General features: G+C 38.5%; 1 protein-coding gene across 2 annotated transcripts in view; it reads right to left on the bottom strand.

Annotated features, from left to right (window-relative positions):
- GRAMD1C (GRAM domain containing 1C) overlaps positions 1-15,691 on the bottom strand; it is a 961,713-nt gene that overhangs the window by 577,561 nt on the left and 368,461 nt on the right. For both annotated transcript variants that reach the window (XM_044073151.1, XM_044073150.1), the window contains one exon: positions 14,059-14,206. In XM_044073151.1, the coding sequence (XP_043929086.1) occupies positions 14,059-14,206 (148 nt within the window). The remainder of the gene's footprint in view (positions 1-14,058; positions 14,207-15,691) is intronic.

The raw sequence follows: 15,691 nt of genomic DNA, 5'->3' as shown, positions 1-15,691 counted from the left end.
GAAAATGTAAAATACAGTCGACAGTTTGAATGTACTACATAACAAACTTTTTCAGTACTTGGGTGTTGTTTGTTCACATTCACATACATTTGTGTGTTATGCACATTTAATTAGCACAGGGGATACATGGGTGAAGTTTAGATTACTTTGGGTAGGCAGTACGCGGCAGGAGGTGAGTTGTCCAACTATGGAATTCGATATTTTGAACTTTGCGCTTTTTCACGTTTGGTGTACTTGCGGTTCGATATTTTGGTGTCGGCCTTTAGGGATTTGAGTATCTGAACGTTCGAAATAATGATATAGACCCTATACTAGTGAGAGGCTGATGGCAGCGTGCAAGAGTTATATATCCTACTGAAACCACTGAGACAGGATATAAAGAATCACCAGAGAAAATGGAGTGCACCTGGTGAAAACCACAAATCAAATACCAGTCGCAGTGAACGGACCACCACAAAGCTATTTGCCAATGATAATGTACCTGAGAAAATGGCCACTACACGTTTTCTGTAAAATGCAGGCTGCTGAAGAAGGAGTGGCAGTTTTCTTCTTTTACAAATCAAAAATTGGATTTTATATCTGGCGATTTCATCCTTCTTCAGCAGCCTGCATTTTACAGAAAACGTGTAGTGGCTGTTTTCTCGGTACATTATCAGTTGCAAATAGCTTTGTGGTGGTCCGTTCACTGCGAAAGATATAAAGAATACTATGGAAGAAGTTGTACCATTTCATCATGGATGTATGGTTGTAGGTAGAGAAAGGAACACCGCAGGAAATAAGATGTGCCTGGAGGGCCAAGGAATCATACAACACCAGATGAGGGCAGATATGTAGAGAATGACGTGCATGTATTTGGGCTCATTTGTGTAAACAAAATGAGACAGAATGACTTGGAATATACATATCCTTCAGACAAATATCATTTTTGGACAAGATTAGGTAGAGGTTACACACAGAATACTATAATATGAAGTGAACTATGACAACACATCCAATGACAGTGTCAGACCATGCACCTGTATAAATTAAGTTTTATGAACAAGTAAAAGACTATTGAGACAAACACTGGTATTTTCCAGTATTTCTTCTGAAAAAGAAAACATTTAATGATTGGGTAGATCAAAATTTAAGTGAAATATTATTAAACTTGAATCTTAGTAGTAACAAGAAAACAAACATGATATTGAATAATAGTTTCAACACTTATCTAGAGGACTTTAAAAAGTAAGAGAGTTATAGAAGTGAAAAAGAATAAGTGGGACACAACAGGTTGAAGAGCAGTTGAAAAAAGGTACAGTGTCCTTAACAAGAGTACTTAGGAATATGAATAGACATTATGGTTTTACAACTATTTTTTGACAATAACCCTAGGGAAACCAAACTGCTGGCTCAATGTCTGAGACAACAAACAGTTGGAAGGATGGATGACTAAAATCAAGAGTTATGAGAATGGTGGGGTAGAAGCTGATCCAAAACAAAATATGAATGCAATCTTAAACTGTTACACCAACTGTACTAAGGTTGATATATTTCCAGCCATGTAATATATTGTCTTGGATAAAATCCCAGACTTAATAATTTACTTAATAATCTGGTTAAATAAGAGGAAACATATCATTATAAATTTTATTTAAAGTACATAAGGGTTATATATTATTATGACAGCTACTAAGTAAGGCAGGACCAGCTCGAATGTCGCACTGCTGGGGGAATGGATGTGAATTTAACATGTGTACCAATAACACTTTGTTTTACAGCACAATATATATATATATATATATATATATATATATATATATATATATATATATTTAGAAAGCTTGTGAGGAAATTATTACTCTATTTTTGTTTTACTTGGATCACTTGTCTTTGTACTTAATAAAGGATTTTCGACTGGAAACAGACTGCCTGCCTTGCTTGGATTACTTTCGAATACTTAGTAATGCTTTACAGTTATATATTTTCTATTATTTTTTTTTGTTTTGTTTTGACTTAAGACGAGTTTAAGTTCGCTACTTCTACTACTATTGTCTGATCTGATTAATATACAGTGCTTAACTAGAAATATATGGACTGAAAACCTTCCACACAGAGAAGTTTCTTACACTGTCTTGTTTATGGACCCACTACACTTTAGTGGGTTTTTTTGAGACTTTGGGGATATCATGGAGATTACTTGTTTTTTTAAAGGCTAGAATATACTGATATAGTCAAAATGAGAAGAAATTATACACATAATATACTAATGCTAACAAATTTGGACACCAAAAAATGCTTGACAGTGAGATGGGAATATATGAAATGATCTGTTGAGGCATTTGGGTTTCCACAAAAATGGACGTTAATATTTAGCATGTACAGAGGAGTTTAGGTTAGGATGAGGTGTGGTGGTGGACTGTATAAAGGAGGTAGTCTTAAGGGAGGATCTAGGAAGCAGTATCCACTTTCAACATTACCATTTGCATTGTATTTAGAGACCTTTAGCTACAGATAAAAGATGATCAAATATAACCGATATATACAAATAAATCCTATTGAGAACATAGCCCTTTTTCTCAGTGACATAATAAGCTTCCTAACTTACAATCAAGTTCTTAAACTTTGAATGCCATATCATTGCTCAAACAAAGTCAAACTTCCAACTCAACAACCATTAAAAATATGGCCAAGAGAACATTAAGATAAGCAGGAGTAGACAGGATGTGAGAGTATACCAAACCAACTGCAATGAACCAAACAAACGAGCAGCACAGAGTCCCTCTACCCCTCCGGCCCACTGTAAGTCTCCAGCCCTCCAGCTGCACAAAGTTGCAGCACCAAGTTAAAGTCAAAGTCCAGCCAACTGCAAGTTAAAGTGCCAAAGTGTGAAATTCAAAGTACTAGAACTGCAATTATAGTATGAAATAGGTCCATGGCTCCAAAATGAAAAAAAGAAATGGAATAAAAAAAACTGTAACAGAATTGTGAGGGATCTGAACCGAGGACAACAGCATGTATACCTTGTTACAGAAACCACAGTTTTAAATGAGCAGCTCACCGGCAGGGGCTGCTAAAGTTTTCCTTAACCAACACTAATACAGGTAGTCTCTGATGCCACCCTGCTATCTTTTAGGTTTTACACCTTACTGTCAATGTCCTCAAGGCAATATTGTCAATGTTTGCTAAATAGGCCATTCAACCACATTTGAGCAATGAAATGCAACTGCAAGTAAGGCTGACTGTAAAGTTAGCCGACATATTATGTTACCAATCTAGAACCTGAAAAACATTATATTTGATAAACTAAATATTTTACTAGTATAGCAAGATATAAAATAAATAATGCAAAAACATAAGTTATAATAGTGTAATTATGTCTCAACACATGACTTTCTACAGAGCTTCCCTTTTTGTACGGCCATAACAAGATGAAATACTTAGGAACTTGGTTGAAATGGGATGTTGAGCAAGCAGATAAAGACACATGGGAAGAAATTGCTCAGTATTTTATGCAAGTAGTGGCTGCAGTGCCACAGAGGGATGAATTTCTGACTACAACCCAGATGACCTGGATTCGCTCAGTGTCTCAGTTAACCGAAGGAGTGGCAGGGCCAGATGAGCATGCCCATCCTGGGTGATTGGTGGTACGTGGGTGTCTCTTAGTGATGATTCTTGGTGGAGGCCAGGGATGTTGCTAGTGGAGGCATGATTGATAGGTGGAAAGTGTGCCTGGCTGAGCTGATGCTGCAGAGGTAGGGCAATACACCACTACCGCAAATTGTATGCTAATCCAGGGACAACAACACACTGCCAAAAGGGAGGGAAACAGGTAGGTCCATAAGCTGAGCTCTGTAGCCTTGGATCCATGACCTGCCCCAGCGTGAAATACCAGATAAACCCGGGGGGGTGCATGGAGTGGCTGGTAGACCCAGCACAGAACAGATATGAGTTCCAGGCCCATACGACAACAGAAAAGGGGGACAGAAAAAAGAAAAAATTAAAAGCAAGTAAGATTAAGGAAATTATTTATCACAATACAATACTAGAGATTAAGATGTCATTTGTCTTACTAGATATTTATGTACATCAGTCTTATATGTATCAAACAAAAAGAGATCACATAGAGAAAAATGTGTAACAGCAAATTAATTATTAATGTATTAATATTGACAAAAGAATAGGGTGGCTTGGGACTACCAGATTTGGAGGCATACAATAAAGCCATGCAGCTTAGGTAAATATATTTGATTCAGGACTGAGAATATATGCCCAAATGGAAGGACTTGATAGTATAGAGTGTGAAGCAAGAATCACACATGGACATTTAGGCAGATTTAGGAAAGCAATATAATAGAGAATTGTGTAGAGCCTTATATATGTAAAACTATTAAGCATCTCTTCACTTTAAAGGAAGTTAGATCTTGGAAAAATAGACCAGCACCAACAGGCTACACTACATAGTAATAAGAAAGAAAGAAGAAAATGTAATAAACAATTATAAAAGAAAGAAAGAAGGGTGGGAGGATGACATAATGGTTAAGGTGTTTACCTTAAAGAGACAAGGTGCAGGGTTTGATTCTCACATGGGGTAACTGGCTAGGCTTCAAATGGCCCAAAAGGGCAGCTAGCCTAGTACTAATCTAAGGTGGGAGGGTGGCCTAATTGTTAAGGTATTTGCCTTACAAACACAGGGTGCAGGGTTTGGGTCTCACAAGGGATAATTGGCTAGGCTTAAAATGGCTCGCAAGGGCAGTTAGCTTAGAACTAATCTATGAACCTATGAACCTATGAACAAATAATGGAGATTTTGGGAACAGATGATAAAAGGGGATGAGGTAATAAAATGGAATGCAGCTAGATGACCTTTGGGTTACTCAACTATGATCAACTAACTTGCAATTACATGCTAGAGCTTATGGAAAATATTTGAAGAATGGATTGCAAAGCTGTTAAACCACAATTACATTTTAGAACTGAAGAACAGAAATGGCAGACCAGAAAAAAGCAATAAATAGAACATGCAGGGCAACATTAGATGTGATAAGACAATATAGTATAAAATTAAAAATAGCATGGAGTGGAAGATTAAACAGATATTACAGAAGATACAGAGAAATATAGGTAATTTCTAGATATGCAACTAAATCAAGAAAATATAGACTTTTTACATAAAAGTGTTTGCAAAAATAAATACTTCAAAGACAAGAGGTATATTTTGGGATGTGGTGGTCCAGAAGAAGGTACTTGTGAGCAGATATTATGGGAATGTATGGGGGTATTTCCGCATAGAAATGAACAGAACATGCCAAGTCTAACACTTGGAAGAGAATTTAACCTAAAATATACAGATGGTTCTTGATAAGTTGATGTAAAACAGCATGTAGTAACAGAATGAAAGCATTATCATCTTTAGTGTTGATAGTGGCTAAGAAATCCATAACTTGAAAATGGAAAAATAGAAAAATTATAAAATTATAAAAATCGGAGCTAAATAGATAAATTACAGAAATTAAAGACATGGATCTGAGAACTACCAGAGATCAGAAACAGAACTCCCTAGTAAAAAAATGGACTGTGTTGCATTCTGTAATGGAAACCTGAAGAGGTTTATTTTATTATTTTGCACTTCAGTTAACTGTTTTTGAGAGCTACTGCTTTATTTCTGCTTATTTGTTGATTTTGCACTTTAAATCATTTTAAAGATCCCTAGTACATGAAAATGCCTTGTCAATGTAGTTTAAGTTGTTTTTTGGTAGCATTACACTCTCAAGGGATCTTTTTTGTGTTTTTACAGTAAGAGGACTGGGATATTCCATCTAGCAGCGGTAGGTGGTGGCCTGGTCTGAGGGAGAAAACACAAAAAAAACTGTTAAATGTCATTGTCTTATTGGCCATAGGACTTGAAAGCTAGTTTCCCATATTCTAAGTGCCCATATAAATGTGAAGGATTTGCCAGCTGCTGCCCATATGGACACAGACTCCTAGAAACTAAATTTTTAGTATAAAACTACCTCTGAAATTGTATCAGTAATTCAGTGAGTGTAGGACAACTACTTTGTGTGTTGAGTAACATACAGTAGCTAGTCTGCACATTGCATTTATTATTATATAGCCTAGTCTAGTCTCCACCCCAAAAATCATCCTTAGGCAACCCACTATAAAACACCTCATGCACCTCACCTTTGTAGCTAAGCAAATAAAGGGAACTAATGTCAAGTTTTATGGCTATGGGTATATTGAGACAATGTGACAACTGTCTAATGTTCATTCACAACCATTTAATCCTCAAAGAAACAAATACAGTATGTGAAAGCTGTATATAAACGATGTCTCCAGTGGCAAAGCTCACATACAAACACTAAAAATAATCTAGTTGTCAGAAATGTACACACACACTATACCCACCACACATATTATACACCTCACACATAGACCTATTTATGCTGAGGCACTTAAAATGCAATCTTCCCAAAACTCAAATACTTCCCAGACATTCCACCTGCCAAATTATCCTCTGCAAACCCAAAAGCACTCAATGAAAGCAACTCCTAGCACTGCGCACACACCCAAACTCAGTGGAACTTCAATTACCAAGCCCATAAGGCAGCCAATACACCACACAGGACTCTGGTCATAGGGGACTCCATTGTACAATATACTGATGCCCTACTCACCAAGCTGAGCAAAGAGAGAATAAAAGGTCAGCTGCCTATCAGAGGCCAGAATCAGCCAAGTTACACACGCACTTAAGTCATTACACCACAGGTAGCAGTATGATGCAAACATAATCCATGTAGGTATAAATAATCTGAGGTGTAAATGCCTAGACTATATGAAGACAGACATTATGGAGCCTTCGCAATGTGTGCCACAGGTTGGACTATGACTAGCATTGAGCAGCATTCTACCTTCACCAAGGATGATGACACAATACCAATAGAAGATGACTGACTTTAACAATTGGCTTAGTTTTTGGTGTCACTTTAGACGCATACAATTTGTCAGCTTGGTTGGCCATGGTTAACAAACCATGTTACTTTGCTAAGGATGCTCTGTACCTGTCCCCTCTAGACTTTCAAATATTGGCTAAAACATTGTCCTCCACCACAGAGCCTTTTTTTAGCAATGCCAAATTGACAAACCTTCCAACATAAGACAAAATCTACCCAAGGAAATCTAAAGGTGTTACTACTCAATGACAGAAATCACAAGAAGCTCCCCTCCCTCAAAGCTCTCCTCACCTTGGACAATGCAGACATCTGTGCAGTTACCAGCATATGGTTTAAAGCTACAGAGAGTACCCAGGCAGTGCAAGGCTTCAGTGTCTTCCATACATTTAGACCAGCAGCTGCAGTGACAAAAACTAAACTGGAGGTGTCTTGATTTACATCAGTAACAAGCATACCTCTCGGTGGGTTACAAAGATGATGCAATGGAGTTACTCCGCATCCAGAATACCACAGACAAAGTCCCATACAATATCCTATCAAGATATTGGCCACCCTCTATGGCCCATGAAACCCACAGATCATATTAGATCTATTAGAAATGCTCATCATTCAACCAAATACCATGCTCATGGAGAACTTCAATTATCCCTCTACAAACTGGGACCCCAAATTTGCAGGCGTAAAGATTCATAGACTTTGTAAACACAAAACCCTGGATTAGTTAGTGCATATGCCTATTAGCGGTACAAACATATTGGACCTGGTACTCAAAAATATGGGAGCACCCTCCCCAGTGTTGTGTTCTTTGTGGTATCATTACACCACAAAGTAGTCTCCTTCAAAATTTGAACTTTAACCCCAGCAAACTCTGTAACAGTTAGAAACTACTTCAAGGCAAGCTACCTTTTATTAAGTGATAAACTGTCAACACTTCAAGCCCCTCCAAACCTTAACTACATAGCACCCTAAGCAGAATTATTCACAGAAGCTCTGTACAATCATGTCAATGGCTGCATAGAAGCTGCGGTGTCTACCAAACTAACTCCAAAAAAAAAAAAAAAAAAAACTACTTTGGTGGAATTCAAAATTTAACAGGCTGTATCATAAAAGAAAAAAAGTCATAGCTAAAATTAGGAAGTGTAACACAAAAAATGATAAACACTCTCTCATTAAATTGAATAAACAACTAAGAGGACTAATTAAGTCCAACAAAGTAAAATTTGATATAATGCCAAGAACAAACATAAGGCCTTTTTTATAGGCGAATACTATGCTAACTGCTCTGAATAGCCATGTTAAACCTAGCCAATAACTCCTTGTCAGAATCAAACCCTGTGCCTTGTATCTATAAGCTGCAGGACCTTAACGATTATGCAATACCTGAAACCTCAAAGCTATCACAAACCAATGTGTCAAACTACTGGTAAATGGAGCCACATTCGCATAACCAGGAGATGTAGCAAACCTTTTGGCTGACAAATTCAGCTCAGCTTTATCCCCTCTCACCTCCTAGCTGCTTCTAGGAAATGCCATCAAACATAATCCTGCCAACTATCAGTAGAGAGTAGGTTTCAGAAGAGCTCTCTAAGGTCAAGAATATAGCTTCAATTAGCCTTTGCTTTCTAAATAGCCTGAAATATGACCTATCAGGGCCACTGGTGTCACTATTTAATCACAGCATCTGCAGAGGCTTTGTGCCATGCGAATGGAAGACTGTAATTGTCATCTCTATGCACAACGGCAGATCATAAATAGATCCCAGGAAATGCCAATCCATTGGTCTGACTAGTCTCATATGCAAAGTCATGGAAAAAATTATCATGGAATCAAAACTGAACGTGAAGGATTGAAGAACATTACTGTAAGAAAAAACAATGTTGACTACATGGCTCAAGCTGTGGATTTATAATGCCAGCTCTATGAGAATTTAATAAACAATAAAACAAGTGGGATTAATAAGACTAATTGTGATGAAGAGCTATCCTTTGAAACAATTGACAGAGCAGATATTACTGTATTAGAAGTTGAAGATTCTTCAGAGTTGGTCAGCAAAGATATTCTTGTAATTGGCGATTCAGCTATTAGAGGAACTGAGACATATATTTGCAGAGAAGATAATGAACATTGAAAAGTGTTATGCTTGCCAGGAGCAAAAACAGAAGATGTGAGACGAGCTTCACCCAGCTAGAACAAGTTGTAAAACAAGCACACATTCTCGAGACCTAAGCATATGCTATCACATCACCACCACCACCAGATGGCATGACAACATACCCCCCCCCCCCAATCTCTGAAATAGGCTGCCCTTAACAATCAAGCAGAGCACTTCCCAAGCAAGGTTTAAAACCTGTCTGCATAGGTGATAACAAATTTTCACCAGGGATATGCAAGTCAACCTAATGGGGGACACTGTTGGTCTCCCACCAGTATTGGGCGATGTGGCCAAGTTTCTTGATGGTCTTCCTTTGGCCATAAGCTTAGTAAGAGCCTATTGGCCATCGATTGCTTCATTGATTTCACATTGGTTTACCAGGTAAACTGACTTGTCCTAGGACCATTTTCAGGCAAGACTGAGGCTATAATGGCATACAGTATATGACCTGGACAGTTACACAAAGTAATAGTACAGATGCAGAGTAATATATGCAAAAAGCAAGCTTAAGTACAACAAACACAGGTGCAGCAGTTATTCAGGAAAAAAAGAAAAACTAAATAGTACAACAGTGGCATAAAACATGTAACATTTGTGCTCACATAAAACAAGAAACAAATTATACAAGCAAACCTAGATACAGACAATAATATATCCAAATCAGAGACTAGGAGGAAGAAGGAAAAAAAAAATTAAAAAGTTTTTCAACAAGTACTGTGTGCTATTAGCACCATACAGGAATAAAATGCTTTATTGGCCAACTGTAATGGTTTTTAAATCACATACCACAGCCTGGCAAAGCACACAATGCCCCATTAAACAAAAATTCCATGCTACTGTACTACTGGACTGCTACTTTAACTTGTATTATGGACACTGTGCATATCATTTTCCTCATACTCCAGGAGTGGCTAGGACAACAAATACACACATACTATATATATATATATATATATATATATATATATATATATATATATATATATATATATAAAGCTATATGTGGGGATCATAGCGTGGCTGTAACCCAAGACATCAATCATGGAACCAGAACTGGCCCACACATGTACAGCAGAACATGCAGAGGTAGAGCAGCATGTTCAGCACACTGTATCACACAGATGTTTCATGGCACAACAGGTGAAATGAAAAGCACCCCAGGGCACAGAACATAGCATTTGGTGCAATCCTTGTGAGGCTTCACCTGGAAAACTTCCCTTTATATCTGGGGCTTGTATTTCTATCTCATCAACATGTCTTATTTACGTCACAAGCAAAATTTAAATCCTTGGATGTAGTATTTCTGATCGTCCATTTTCCACATGTGCAACAGTTCCATCAGAGCTGGATCAGTGGATACCCTATATGCAAGGCATAGCTCACACCTTAGTAACCTGTAGGAGACAGAGTCATAGAGATAGGCCTTTAAGGTGATCCATACAGAACAATGTGTTTATACCCTGGATTCTCCTAGTAAGGAACGTTTGTGGATGTTCCAAATGTTGCACATATCTAGTCAGATACATACCAAAGGGGGCATTATATTCAACTGTCAGTCTGATAAGGGCTGAATAAAGTGGCACTATGACTTCCTTGGACCTGGATGCCATGCTCTTACTTACAAGTCAGATGACAGGATGACTTTTTTTTTAGTACCATGACCACATGTTGGTCAAAGTCCAGATTACTGTCTATTTATGTACCCAGATCCCTGACAACCAGGTCAGCTCTTAAGGGCTGTCTTATTGATGGAGTAACTAGCTTGGGTGGCAGTTTTCCCAATAGGCACTATAATGCCTTTCTTGGCATTGCATTTTAATCTGTGACTTTGGAACCAATCATTTACTGTGTTAGGCCCTCTTGTAAGATGTTTGTGTCACTGGGGGGAGTCTGTGATGGCTCAACATTTGTAGCCCTGTGTGAACTTCGTCAGTCAAAAGCCCTTGACATTAGCCTTTACCTCCAAGAAGTCGATGTCAAATAGGAGTGGTCCCAGCACAGAGCCCTGAGGTATCTTACTGGTGACTGGTCTCTTAGTGGAGGTAGTCTCATTAGTGCTGACATCCTGGGTCCTGTCTGTGAGCCAGCTGGCAATCCAGCAAGTTATGCAGGGGATTATGCCCAGTATGGTGAGTTTTTCAAATATACCTGAGTGGGGTATTGTATCAAATGCCTTAGCCAGGTCCATTTAGGTGGTATGCACTGTTTTCCCTTCATCCACTGCTTTGGTGACCTTCTCAAAGAAGTCCACCAGATTTAGTAGGCATGACCTTCACTTGATAAAGCCAGACTTGGTTGGGCCCAGTGTCTAAAGGTTACGTATGTCTTTGCTGATCATTACTATGATAATTTGTTCCATGGCGTTGCATATTAGAACAGTCAGACTAATAGAGATGTAGTTTCTGGGGCTAGTTAATGGTCCACCTTAGTGAAGTGGGTAACCGTTGCAGTTCTCCATTCTCTTGCTACAAAGCCTGTTTTCAGGCTATAGATGAAAAGTGACTCAAGTGGTCCTTTGTGACATCACAATTCCTGCACTATACTTGGGAACTGCACTACAGAGATCGGACACACTTTACAAGACTCCAGTGGTTAATATTTTGGTATTCTGCAATGATTTCTTAATCATATCCAGTGTCTAACGGAAAGCATGGAATTTTCGATTTTATCTGTCTATACATGGACAATCTAGGTGGTCAGGTATAGTTACATTTTACAGGAAAAGAAAATATAATGTTAGAAGAATATCTGTCTATCAATACAATATACATAGAGAGAGTGAGAATTCCATGAAAGATACATTGCAAACCATACACCAACAAAAATTTTAGGCTGAAACCTAAAATATCACTTACTTTACTTTTTTTGCAGGGGCAAGTTCCCCTGCATAAATGCTCTACACCCCATACACCAACTCCCAGACTACACAACAAAAGGGAAAAAGAAAATTCCCTTTCCCTGCTGTTTCGCCACTGAGCCACAACCTCCCACAATGTAATGCCAACATTCTGTGATCTAACACTGACAAATGAAGACGGTCGACAGGAGCTCTAGATCAATAATCCTGGGTAGGGGAATATTCCTTTTCCCTAAAAATTGTGTGATGTTGGGGGTAGCACACACACACACACACACACACACACACATATATATATTTTTTTTTATTGACGTTTGCATGTGCTGAGGTTCTTCCTTACTGCATGTGCAATAATTTGTTGACATTTGTGTTGATGACCTTTTTTGGTAGACATTCTTGCCTTCAACCTTTTTAACTTGTCTACCAAAGCAAGTATACCCATATTTGCATGCACACACAACACACACACACACACACACACACACACACACACACACACACAAATATATATTAAGAAGGCCAGCCTTAAGTGACACAGAGTAGACAAAAGAGTCCATGGAGGTCCCCGTTACCCATTAGTCCCCCTGCAGCTCCCCAGTGCCTTGCTTCTGGTCCCACCCTCATTCTGGCTCCACACCATCCAGACAGTTTAGGTATTTCTTTTTTTTTCACATTTTGTCTTACATTTTAACTTCAAATCATGCTTTTAAAAACATAGCCTAAGACATCACTGTAATAAGTTTGGAGGAAGTGGCTGAATCAAGCCAGGAGGTCAAGAGGCTACTAGACCCACACCATAAGTCATAGGTTTGTAGATGATCAGAGGTCATACAGCTGCTTTTTTTTTTCTTAACAACTTTTTGTTCTTATGATGGCCTGGCCAGAAACAACTACAAGTAAGTTACTTAGCTTAGGTCTTCCTACATACTGGCAGAAGCAGGCAGAGTGCCTGAAAACAATATACATGTTTTAAAGAAAATTAACAAATTAAAATATATTCCAGCTCTCAACCTGTTTGTGCCTCTTGTCCCATGTTAACCACTTCCTTATTCCTTTTCTCAGGCTGTCTCAGTCACCTGAGGCAGCCATAGTCAAATGGAAGGGCTCCGTGCTTCCTGTTGCAGACAGTGAGGGGCAATGCTTCTGTTGGTGCCAACTGGCACCAATCAAACCTGCTAATGCTTGGGTAAGCCAAATTTTCAAAGTAACTCAGCAATCAGATTAAGCCAAATTTGGATTTCTTTTCTTCTTTTTTGTTTCCAGTTTCCTTGGAGCTCTGTGCATGGGTGGAGTTCTGAGGAGTTGCAATGAAACAGAAGAAAGTCAACTATTATTTAAATATTATAGCTGACTTTCTTAATACATTTTCTTTTGCTTTCTAGCTGGGGGGCCAGCCCACCAGCCAGTACCACAGCCTGCCCCTGGTACCCAACCCTATTTCACACATTTCAAACTGTGTGTGCAGACTTGGCATGTGTTACACAATTAGATTTACAAAAGAGTATATATATATATATATATATATATATATATATATAGAGAGAGAGAGAGATGTATATTTAATAAATAGGTATTTAGTCTCTGAATGTCCCCTTTTTATGAGAGTTATGCATAATGCACATTTTATTTAAGCATTTGAATAAGCATACTAGTAACAGCAGCAACATGAGCTAATTAACCAATTATGTTTTAATTGAATTATGTCTTAACTGAAATGAGTTAGATTGTATAAAAGGAAATTATGTCACTATTTTTAAATTGTCTGATGAAGTTTAAGAAGGCTTAATCGAAAGCGCTTACATGATTTTTATGTGGATTATTTGTTTTTTATTTTAAGTAATAAAGTAGTGGTTTGGTGCACGATTTAAGGAATTGTTTGTCCAGCTCCTCGTTCGTTGAGTGTTTTCTTTAGTTGTTTGTGTATCTTCTATTTTTCCACAATTAGATCACATACACTGAGATCATTACTTACAAAGTAACTGACAATAACCTTGTTAGATACATGCAAGTCCAGTATCTCAACTTAATATTTATTTTGGCTGATTGTTTTTGTGAAAAGAATAGCATTGGTCAATTATTTCAAACAATGGAATATTTTTCTTTTTGTTTTTTGCACTTACCCTTACTGGCAAGTTGTTATTGAACACACTGCTTAATACCCCATCAGGAACAGTATCTTGAACTGGACTATCCACACGGATGATTTTGTTAGGGGAAGGTCTCTCCAAATGCCCACTGAAATTATCATTTATATTTCTGCTGGATCCCCTAAAACAGTAAAAGTTACAAAAAAAAGAAAAATGATAAAATGCAGCATTTTAAACACTGTACATGCTCTTAAAATACAGCTACAGTCTCAGACTGTAGAAACTAAATAGGAACATATTTAACCCAAGAAAAAGTACAGTTGTGTACACTTACCATAAATGTAGATGTTCGAGTGTCTTCACTGTTGCAGTCATCACTGTAGGGTTCTTCCTGCCGGCAGGCAGCCCTCGGTCAGCCAGAATCCCAAAGTCTGGGTCTGGCGTCGGCTGTGCACTCACCCACCCTGACGTCAGAGCGCCAGGGGTACAAAGCTCCCAGCCGACGCCATGTTCTCCAGTTTTTCTTGCCCTAGATGTCAGGTGCCCAAAAGTAAAGGCTAAAAGTAAAACAAAACATACAACAAACCCCATACACCTCAGAAGAAGGGTGAAGTAGGGAACCACACCAATAAAAGCATAAGAGGGGACAGGAGGGTGGGTGACCCAGACTGCAACAGTGAAGACACTTGAACATCTACATTTATGGTGAGTGTACACAACTGTACTATGTTCATCATATTTCACTGTTGCAGTCATCACTGTAGGGTTGAATCCCAAAGCTGAGATAAAGGGTGGTGGTTATTGAGTAGAAGGGGTGGCTAGAAGGCCTTGCAAGACTGCAGAAGCAAAGCCTGCCCTGGACTTAGAATAAAGAGGGAGATTATAGTGCTTAGAGAAAGTATGCACTGAACTCCAAGTTGCAGCTTCCAAAATATCTTTGGTAGGTACTCCCCTGAGAAAAGCAGCTGAAGTAGCAGCAGCTCTGGTAGAGTGAGTCCTAATTTTTCCTGGGATTTGCTTTCCATGATGAGAGTAACAAAATCTGATTCCATGAGCAATCCATTTAGAAATGGTCTGTTTTGAAATAGCTTTGCCTTGGGAATTTGCTGCATAAGAAACAAACAGTTGTTCTGTTTTCCTGATATCCTTGGTTCTGTCCAGGTAAAAGCGAAGCTGCCTGTGCACGTCCAAAGAATGCAAGATCCTCTCCCCCTTATTCTGTGGATTAGGGAAAAAAGTTGGCAGGTGAATAGTTTGGTTTAAAGCCACTTTAGAAACCACTTTAGGCATGAAAGTAGGGTTAGTCCTCAAAGAAACACGGTCTTGATGAAAAATAATGTAAGGTTCCACAGCCATGAGCGCTTGTAACTTCGAGACTCTCCTGGCTGAAGTTAAAGCCAGTAGGATAACGGTCTTCCATGATAAATACTTTATTCAGATGTGGCAGAAGGCTCAAAAGGAGGCACAGTAAGTTTTTCCAGGACATAACTGAGGTCCCAGGCAGGAATGGGTGGTGTCCTAGGGGGCCTTAAATTCTTTGCTCCTCTGAGATATTGTTTCAGAAGTGGATGTGAAAAAATTGGAGGATCTGTATTATAATGGGCAGAGATAGCTGAGGCATGTATTTTTATGGAGGAAAAAGATAAACCCTTATGCAACATATCTG

Source organism: Protopterus annectens, chromosome 5.part1 (genome assembly GCF_019279795.1).
Source record: "Protopterus annectens isolate FY-2018-M chromosome 5.part1, PAN1.0, whole genome shotgun sequence".
In the NCBI taxonomy this organism is placed as follows: Eukaryota; Metazoa; Chordata; order Ceratodontiformes; family Protopteridae; genus Protopterus; species Protopterus annectens.
Note: the sequence above shows the minus strand (reverse complement) of the source record. Positions and strands in the feature narration are given on the sequence as shown.